Source organism: Leptonychotes weddellii, chromosome 5 (genome assembly GCF_054177405.1).
Source record: "Leptonychotes weddellii isolate Sample4059 chromosome 5, ASM5417740v2, whole genome shotgun sequence".
Lineage (NCBI taxonomy): Eukaryota > Metazoa > Chordata > Mammalia > Carnivora > Phocidae > Leptonychotes > Leptonychotes weddellii.
The window spans coordinates 117,003,311-117,013,716 of record NC_138373.1 but is presented as its reverse complement, the minus strand read 5'-3'; the positions used below and the strand labels follow the sequence as shown (position 1 = coordinate 117,013,716).

Genomic DNA, 10,406 nt, shown 5'->3' with positions numbered 1-10,406 from the left:
CTTGACAGAGTATCTTGGGAGCGACTTGGGAATCCACCGTGCGGACCTGGGCACCGAGCGGCCTGGGCCCGTTCGGGGGTCGTGGGCCGAAATCTCAGGGGAGACCCTCAGCTTCCGCCCAGCCCTGCACTGGGAGGGTCCGAGCCGGTCGCTTATCCTACAGGTTACCCAGCCACTGTGCGTTCCTTTCCGGGTTCTTCCAGCGCCGTGTAATCTTGTCAGCTAGTCTGGGTAAATCCCGAGTCTTTCCCAGAACCCCCTCTCTTTTACCTCAGGGATAATCCATGGTAGGAAAAAATCTATTCGTTCAACATATCTTGTGAAGTTCCTGGCTACTAGTGATTTGAGTTTCCGTTATCAAACTGAGAGTACTGCATCCTTCTTTCCTTCCTTCAGATGCTCCAGGAAGGCAGGGAATTCTGTCTGTGGTTCATCACTTATTTGTGGAATAAATTAATGCCCACTTTGTCCGAGTTGCTGTCTTTGTGCTAAGAATGCAGCAGTGAACAGAACTGGCACATCCCTGGCCTCAGGGACTTCACAGTCCTTCAGGAGAGCAAGAGAACTAAGAAATAAAACAAACCCAAACTGTGGTAAGAGGTAAGAGGGAGGGAAACTGTAGGGCGGAAACAGCCTCAATAATAATGGGGTGGTCAGGGTCAGGGGACCTTCTTTGAGGAAATGCTCGTTAAGCTGAGACAGGAAGATGAGGAACTGGCCTGAAAGCATTTTCAAGGGACCACACACATACACACATGCACACATGTGCATCTGCACCCACACACATGCACGCATAAATACACGTGCATACGTGCAGTCTCACACACACACACACGTGTGAATGCACACACCACATACATACACACAGATACGCATGCACACACACAGATACGCGCACACCACACACATGCATGCACACATAAATATGCGTGCACATACATGTGCACAATACACAGGCCCGCCATATGTATATGCATGCACACATGCAGAAACAGTAATACATGTGTGCACACACCACGCAGGAACGCCACATACATAAACACATAAATACACATGCACACACAGATGTGCACACATGGGCGCGTGCGCGCACACACACACACCCCCTTCGCCTCAAGGGAACATTTCAGGGCTGAGGGAAAAGACTATAGTACAAAGACCCTGAGGCTTAGTTCTCTGTATTACTTAGTAAAAAGGATAGAAGACACTCTGTTTTCCATAACAATTACCACAACATTGGGTGAGATATACATATATATCTCTATATATGTACTGCATATCTCTATATATGTACAACATAACATATATATATACATATATATCTCACCCAATGTTGTGGTAATTGTTATGGAGACAGACAGATGCAACAGGAAGCCAATCCCAGCATATATATATATATATGAAGACCTTGACTTAGTGGTGCTGAGGGTGATAGGAAAAGAGAAGCCTTTATTCCTAGGCCTAACCCTGGACTTACTCCAAGATATATAGATTTTATTTTTTAAAGATTTTACTTATTTACTTATTTAGAGAGCGTGAGCAGGGGGAGAGGAAGAGAGAATCTCAAGCAGACTACATGCTGAGCGTGGAGCCCAACCCAGGGCTCAATCTCATGACCCTGAGATCATGACCTGAGCCAAAGTCAAAAGTTGGACACTCAGCCAACTGAGCCACTCAGACCCCCAAATTATATAGATTTTAGGACTATGGGCTTAAGATTTTACTTATGAGGGAGGGAAGGGGAGAGAGAAGCAGACTCCCTGCTGAGCAGGGAGCCCGCAACTTGGGGCTCGATCCCAGGACCCAGAGATTACGACCTGAGCCGAAGGCAGACGCTTAACTGACTGAGCCACTCAGGTGCCCCAGACTATGGGTTTAGAAGTAGTTTTTATTTAGGAAGAAAAAACTTTGATTAAAACACCAGTCAGAAAAGTAACTCTATTATTGTTTATCATTCTATATGTGAAACTATCCACCCCAACTCCCCCTTTCCCAATAAAACAATCTTTTTTTTGAAAGATTTTATTTATTTAGTTTGGGGGTGGACAGAGGGAAAGGGAGAAAGTCTTAAGCAAGGGCTCGATCTCACGACCCTGAGACTACCACCTGAGCCGAAACCAAGAGTCAGATGCTTAACTGCACCATGCAGGCGCCCCAACAATTACTTTTATAATGTGAAACTTTGTATTTATATATCACATTATAAATACATTATAAGCACAATCAGGTGTGTGTTAAACTCAAGGTTTTTTATACAAGGTACTGTCTATAGCAGTACTGATGGGCATAATAAATCACATCTGTGTTCTTACCTGTATTTAGTGCTGTCTTTAGTATTTAAAAATAATTTTCTGTATGTAAATCAAGCCCTACTTCACGGGCCAATTAACATCAGCTCATTTATTGCTGCTTGCTGAGGACCCACCGGGTGCCAGGCACTGAGGTGGAGACAGACAGATGCAACAGGAAGCCAATCCCAGCAGATCTGCCCTCGGGGAGATTATAGTCCCATCCTGGAGCCGGGCAATCAGTAAGTTTTTACAGGGAAGTACTGTCACACAGTGTAAAATCACTAGACGGCGTGAAACCCAGTCTGAGAGGTCAGGACATGACATGCTCGGTACATGGGGTGTACCGAGCATGTCATGTCCTGAGAGGGGTGGGGTGGGGGAGGGCATCCCAGGCGGAGGGGGCTGCACAGGGGACGTCCCTCCTGATGCGGGGACAGGTGGCACATTCGATGAGCCACAGGAGGCAGCAGGGGAGGAAGGTAGCTCCCAACGGGCTGGAGAGATGGGCAGAGGCGGATCTGGTAGGGTCCTGTAAGCCTCGCTGAGGAGTCTGGGCTTCGTTCTGCGGGAATCAGAAGCCCCTGCCCAGACTTAAGGGGAGGCTTTGATGCCACAAGGAGGCATTGTGGCCAACAGGTGGGAAATGGGTAGCTGAGGGCTGGTAAGGGCACAGTGGATAGCAAAGCTGATGAAGAGCAGAGATGAAGTGGTCAGTGCCCTTCTGAAGCCTCAAGATCACAACCCTCTGTGCCTTGAGCAATGGGGGGCTGTGAGCACGGAGCCCTCGGGAAACCTCCCAGGAACCAGTCACTGTCAGCAGCAGGCCTGCCTCCCCCATCTCTTGCTTTAAACCGCGGCCTTCTTACACTGTTCTCCTTTTCCGAGACTTCTCACCACCTTCAGTTCTTGGCTGAACTGAGCCTTGAACATCTCCTACCTGTCCCTTAGATCGACCAGTACAGAGCCCTCCGGGGTCACAGGGATCATGTGATGCATTTTATATATTCACAGACACCTGTGGTCTGATGAGGATGTGGTCTTTCCAGCGGCTTTGTGAAGATGGTCACGTGGACCTAGGAAATGCCATCGAATCTGCAGGCTGTCCCTTTGCCAGGGACAATCACCGGGGTGGGTCAATACACTAATCATGGTAATGGTTAATCCATAACCCTCCGTGCTTCCCAAGGGACATTTTATTCACTTTAAACCCAATACAAAGGCATGAAAAGTGAGGGCAGGACAAACTCTGAAAATACTGTAGTTATAATCTTCTGTTCTCTCCATTATTTTTATTTTTTAAATTTATTCTGCTTATTTCCATCTCTATCTTTCATACAAAAGGCCCTTCTCAACTGTATGGTTATCCTCAGCTACCTGCTCATATTTAGGGGCTGGTATTTAAGTACCGAGTGAAGGGGCGCCTGGGTGACTCAGTCAGTTAAGCGTCTGCCTTCAGCTTAGGTCATGATCCCAGCCAGGGTTCTGGGATCAAGTCCCGCATCAGGCTCCCTGCTCAGCGGGGAGTCTGCTTCTCCCTCTCCCTCTGCCTGCCGCTCCCCCTGCTTGTGCTCTGTCAAATAAATAAAATCTTAAAAAATAAAAAGTGCCAAGTGGAAGTTCTGTGACGGCAGAGTTTGTCAGCTGATGGGACCTTCACTCCAGGAAGAGAACCCACCATCCTCGCTCTGGTGGAATTGTACACTTCATGAGATAGAGTCCTAGCTTTCTTGTTAGCCACAAGATTCCCTGCATCTAGAACATAGTGGGTGCTTGATAAATATTTGATGTTATTACAAAACCTCTTGGAGCCTTGGTTTTCTCATCTGAAAATTGGGGATAAAAAATATCTATCCGAGGAGCACCTGGGTGGCTCAGTCAGTTGAGCGTCCAACTCTTCATTTCAGCTCAGGGCATGATCTCAGAGTCCTGGGATCAAAGCCCTGTGTCGGGCTCCACACTCAGTGGCGAGTCTGTTTCTCTCTCTGTCCCTCTGCCCCTCCCCGCTGGTCATTCTCTCTCTCAAATAAATAAATCTTGAAAAAATGTATTTCTGGCAGGTGTTCTGAGAAGAGATGGTAGATGGAAAGCACCTGGCACAGTGCTTAGTATTCAGCAGACTGGTTACAAATAATAACAGGTAGCCATCATTGTTCTCGTTATTTCTAAGGCAACAGGGCGGCAGCTTCATGACCATCTGTGGTCACCAGTAGCCAGGCTAAATATAGAGGCAAAGTATAGTACTTGTTGAGAGGCTAGTTATTATAGTACAAATCAACAAAGCAAGGAGAAGGCTCAAGATAACAGCCTCTGACAGTCAATGCATAGAAAGTCCAAGGACGTTCAGTCTTCAGGTGTAACTGAGAAAGGTGGGTAGTGGCGCTACCTCACTGGAGAGCTCTGGAATCGCCATCTCGTGGAACGCTCTTCTCCTGCTCTGCTCAGGCTGTTAGGAGCAACTGAACAGTAAAGGCACTGGAGGAAGGTGAAGAGTATGCCAAGCCTCCCCCCAAACCCCGGCACTCCATCCATACAGCAGGCAGGCTGATGGATTGTCTCTTTTGGAATAGGTTTAAAATACAGGTCTATAGTTTAAAAAAGACAAAACAGCACAAGAGGGTACTTGCAGAAAGATGGAAAGGTCAGGATTCCTATCACCCCCAAACCTTCAGGCAGATTCCCCAGAGATAATCACTGTTATGTCTCAGCGATCTTTTTATGCATACACCATATATGCATATTTTTTCACAGATGGGCTCATAAAAAACTTCTGAAACGTGCCTCCCCCCACTTCATTTATCCTGAATATCTTTGCGTATCAGTATACATAGACTTACCTCCTTATTTTTATCAAATGCTCTATTCACTAAGATAATGCAATAGATACACTCCCAGATCTGGATGGCTTAACAAAAGTGAGGTTTATTTCTCATTTATCTAAATCCAACTGGTGGTAGGGAATGTGTGTTTAGGGAGGCGGGGAAGCACTTATTCAGGGATCCAGGATGACCAAGACCCTGCCAACTTCAACATGTGACTTCTGCACGGTGGCTTCTAAGGTCACCCTTGGTGTTGATATCCAGCAAGCAGATAGGGAAAAAGAGTGTGCAGGAAGGCAAGGTTTTATATGAGCCAGGCCTAGAAGAGACATGTATCACTTCTGCCCACATTCCACTGCCCAGAATTAGACTCTCTGCCCGAGCCCAGTACGAGGCCCTGTCCTGGCTGGACAGCTGCTTCCTACAGCGGGACACTGTGGAGGAAAAGCACAAATCTTAGGTTGGCAATTAACTGTTCTCTGCCACAGACGCATCCTCATTTATTTAAGCTTCAGGAGGCCAGCTTTCCTCTTCTCTCTCTTCTGCTTTTCTACTTGTCTTTTGTCAAAGGCAAATTGTAAACTATGGAAAACTATTACCTGGGAAGTGTAGGTACACTGGTTCAGATGTGGTGGGGGTAGGGAGGAACACTCTCAAGGAAAAGCCTTTAAAAGATGCATATCTTTGACCCAAGAACACATCTAAAGGACCTGTCCTAAGGAAATTAGTGGATGACTGCTCACACTGCATGTATGAGGATGACTATAAGCCAGCTAGGTGCCCGACATTAGAGACCTGTATGCACTTACGATGCCTCCGTATAATGGAATACAGTTGGTTAAAATAATTGTGTAGATACCTACAAACACAAAAATATGTCCACACGTTATGACAAAAGACTCCTAAACAGTGTTAAGTAAATTTTTAAAAATACATTGGTTACTTGTGGCAAAAAGGCTAGAGGACATACATTAAAATGTTTACAGTATTTATCCCTGGTAAGAGGGCTATTTTCTTGTTACACATTTATATAATGTCTGAATGTTTTATCATTGGAAAAAACAGTGAAGCTATTTTCAGCTTGAAACAAACAAACAAAAAATGTAGATAAAGGCAACGGGAGCTTAGGTGACTGAAAACAAGTCTGTGAATCAGATCTGGCCTCCCAGACCCTGTCACCCGACACTCAAGTGGCTATCGTGAGCACTTTTCTCTGTTGAAGTGACTGGCTTTTGTCAGGCCGATCGCAGGTTATGACGGGAGAGAATGGGCCTCCGGGCAGTCCGCAGCAGTCCCCGCCCCCGGGGCGCCCCGTCGGCGACTCAGTGGGCCGGGGCTCACTGTGCCTCCGGCCTCGGCATGGGGAACGCCATCAGGGCCCTGGTGGCCTTCGTCCCCACTAACTGCTGCCAGAGCTACGTGGTCAAAGACCTCTGGGAGATGCCGGCGGACAAGATGGTGGACCTGAGTGGGAAGCAGCTCCGCCGCTTCCCTGCGCACGTGTGCTCCTTCCAGGAGCTGGTCAAGCTCTACCTGAGTGACAACCACCTCAACAGCCTGCCCCCTGAGCTGGGGCAGCTCCAGAATCTGCAGATCTTGGCCCTGGATTTCAACAACTTCAAGGCTCTGCCTCAGGTGGTGTGTACTTTGAAACAGCTCTGCATCCTCTACCTGGGTAACAACAAACTTTGCGACCTCCCCAGTGAGCTGAGCCTGCTCCAGAATCTCCGGACCCTGTGGGTGGAGGCCAACTGCCTCACCCAGCTGCCAGATGTGGTCTGTGAGCTGAGGCTCCTTAAGACGCTGCACGCCGGCTCCAACGCCCTGCGTCTGCTACCAGGCCAGCTCCAGCGCCTCCGGGAGCTGCGGACCATCTGGCTCTCAGGCAACCTGCTGACTGACTTCCCTGCTGTGCTGCTGCACATGCCCTTCCTGGAGGTGATTGATGTGGACAGGAACAGCATCCGTTACTTCCCCAGCCTGGCCCACCTGTCAAGTCTGAAGCTGGTCATCTATGACCATAATCCTTGCAGGAATGCACCCAAGGTGGCCAAAGGTGTGCGCCGTGTGGGAAGATGGGCAGAGGAGACGCCAGAGCCCGACCCCAGGAAAGCCAGACGCTATGCCTTGACCCAGGTGGAAAGCCAGGACGGAGAGGCACCTGCCCTGCCTTCTCTACTTCTTCCTCCCAACTCCTGAAAAGCTTCAGCTGTCAGTCAAGGCCAAGGACACAACCCCAGTGTCTTCTGGACACCTCTCCTTTAGAGTGCAAAGGATTGCTCTGGGATATGTGGGGTGCCTCTGCCAGTGGGGGCTGATCAAGTGAGAAGAAATGCCTCAATCACACCAAGAAGAAAAAATTTCTGGCCAACATCTCTCCCAAAGCGAAGCTGTGTGCTCTGGGTAGCATGAGGACTTCTTTGCAAGAAAATCCGCTTCTCCAGCTATTTTGGAATACTGAAGAGTCAGAAGGGCCAGGACATTTTGTCCTTCTCCACTCTCCAGAAGTGGCTGTTCACGATGCTCATGAACTCCTCAAATAAGGTATTTATTAAAGAATTCGCCTGGCTCCAGCCCTTTACAGGATATATTGTGTTACTATGAATGACCATAAGTGGTATGAAAATACTAATTCAGGCCGCTTATAAAAGACATTTTTACCTACTCAGTCAGACTCACAGACTCTGTGCTGTTGCAAAGGCTCAAGATGAAGCTTCTTCCCTGCAGCTCAGTGCATGCTGGGAGAAGACCCGATGGAAAATGCCTCCTGGTGGAGTCCGGCTGCCATTCTGCACTTGACAGAGGTTCATGCTGACTTAGCTGGTTTTCCCTAAAGGGTATGACCCAAGATCTGCTCTCAACTGCTTCCTGTTACCACAATGCTAGAAGTCATCTAGAAAGTACAACCTCTTGTTGGCCACATGGTCTTATTAAAATCAAGTAGTTGTAATCCTGCCTGCCTCTGTAGAGCAGAGTCCCTGTTTATTCACATTAATGAAGCAGAGCTGAACTGAATCCCCTTCTGTCGAGGGAAACATTTCCAGAGCCATATTAGGATAAAGGCAGTAGGTGAAAAATGTTTACTTGAAACAAGCATCTGGAAATCTGAGTTGCAGGTTGTGGTATACCTAGGACGCTTCCGCCTCTAGCCGCAGCTTCTCAGCCTTTGCTCTGATTTCTGTTGATTTTTGTAGATACAGTCTTTTGATGGTCAGTGTATAGCTTAGATATTTTGGCCGTTTTTTAAAATGTAAATTGTGACCTTTTCTTCTTCCCACAAGTACATCAACCTTAAAGATACTGCTGTCAGTGGGTGATTTAATATAATATAGTCCTTTATGTTTTTGAACCCTTCCAGCACGGACACAAAAAGTGTCCTCTTTACTAAAACTTTCATGTGTTTAGCTTTTGAAAAGTTACTTTTGCCATAAAAGCAACTTTACCCAGCAATGTTTGATTCTAAAATGACACTGCAGATTATTTTCAAGTGTTTTCCTACTATAAATATTTCTTGCTAAACCAGAAGAAGAAAACGTTTCATATCACAATCTCTTCCTATTGCTACCTCCCAATCTGTAGAATATTTGCAACCCACTGATTAGACTGCCAACAGATCCCTTTAATCATTCAATATAATAGGCTGTCAAATATTTAACTGCTTTAGTAACCAGTCCAGATTTCCATTAGGCAACTAGGATTTACAGTTTATTTTCTCATGTCTGACTGACTGAAGCGAAACTATACTCAGTTGATGCTAGAAACGTTATGCCAACAGAACTGCCTTCTGAGCTGTATCTATAGCCAGCCTTATAGATGGCTCTGATTTCTTTTGACCCTGGCTTCCTCCTCCTAAGATGAATGGGCCCACCTTTTCCACAGCTGTAGGCTACAGCCATAAAACAGAGTGATGCCAACTGACCTGTACAGAGTTCTTGTGTAAAGAGCTAACTGGTCTGAATCAAATGTCAAATTATAAACATTTGGCACGTAGTCCAGTGGTTTTCTTCTAAAATAACATACAACAAACATTTCTCAAACAATATGGTTAAGGGTTCACCACTGCTTTTGCTACCCAAAAATGTTTTCACTACAGGATTTCAATCAATTTTATAAAGTAACCATGTAAATGCATAGTAACATTTCTGTAACCCTCTGATGTTTTTTTGAAATTCTGACATAAAAAGTTAAAAAGGGGAAAATGAAGCACCAAATGTAACTTTTTACTCATAATTTTAAAAGCCCTGAAACCCAAAATGTTATGCATCAGAGAAAAATCTTTTTTTAAAAAAGATTTATTTGAGAGAGAGCATGCGAGTGCACACATGGGGTGGGAGGGGCAGAAGGAGAGCAAATCCTAAGGACCTATTACAAGTAAGATTCGGGGTGTGGGGATCAATATAGTACTGAGACAACCAGATAGGAGTGTTAGAAGTCACCACCCATGAGGCTAGATGAACAGTGAACAGCAATGTTACCCTAATCAAGTAAGAGCTAAAAGGCATGAAGAAAGGGGCTACCAACGAAACTGTAGTTGATAGGTCTCACAGGGATGCCGCCATTTCCAGAGACAAAGAGCAAGAGTCGGAAGAAAGTATCAATTCCCTATCCCCATATCTTGCCAGTGCCTCCTGAGTTAAACCACAGAAGTGGTGAGGCAGTCAGCAAGGAAAAGTGGGTGGGCCCGTGGCCTCCAAGCAGGCAAAGAATGGATCGTGGCTTGAAGACAGTAAAAGGGGAATAAAGAGTATACATATTACCCTTCAAAGAAAAACTGAAAGCTACTTAGAATAGATTTAAAAATCCTAAGCACTTAAGACAATTTTTCATGTGCTTATTATTAACATACATTCCAAATCTCTATTTCCATGTCACAAAAGTTTTGTGAAAAACTGCTTCCGTATTTACTGTTTCTGAGTTACAAGAAACTCCATCCTAAAACTGTTATAGGAATAGTGGGGCCTAGGTTGGTATTTAAGTTCTGACTGAAAAGACATTAAAATTTGTGAACCTGAGATAGTCTAGGTCTATGACAACAATGTAAGGTCTTCAAAGGATATGAATTCAAAGAGGAAAAGAGGCATGGCTGTATTTTTGGATGTAACAATGAAGCTCCTATGTTTCTACCTCTTTTTAGATTAATACTTAACAGGTGTATTCTTTTTAAGACCTCTGGAGAAAACATGCCCAAGTATCCTTTTAAGATCTTACTCCAGGCTATCTAGTACTCTCAGACAGATGTTTAAACCCACTTCTACTGAAACCTCTGTAGGTTTTCTTGGTCATGATATGCTCACCTGTT

The 10,406-nt window shown here is 45.8% G+C and overlaps 1 protein-coding gene across 1 annotated transcript; it reads left to right on the top strand.

The window, feature by feature from the left end:
• Positions 1 to 6,292: 6,292 nt before the first annotated feature.
• On the top strand, positions 6,293 to 9,097 carry LRRC10 (leucine rich repeat containing 10). The gene has a single exon (XM_006732330.3). The coding sequence runs from the start codon at positions 6,374 to 6,376 to the stop codon at positions 7,304 to 7,306; it is 933 nt and encodes a 310-aa protein (XP_006732393.2). The 5' UTR covers positions 6,293 to 6,373; the 3' UTR covers positions 7,307 to 9,097.
• The last annotated feature ends 1,309 nt before the right edge of the window (positions 9,098 to 10,406 follow it).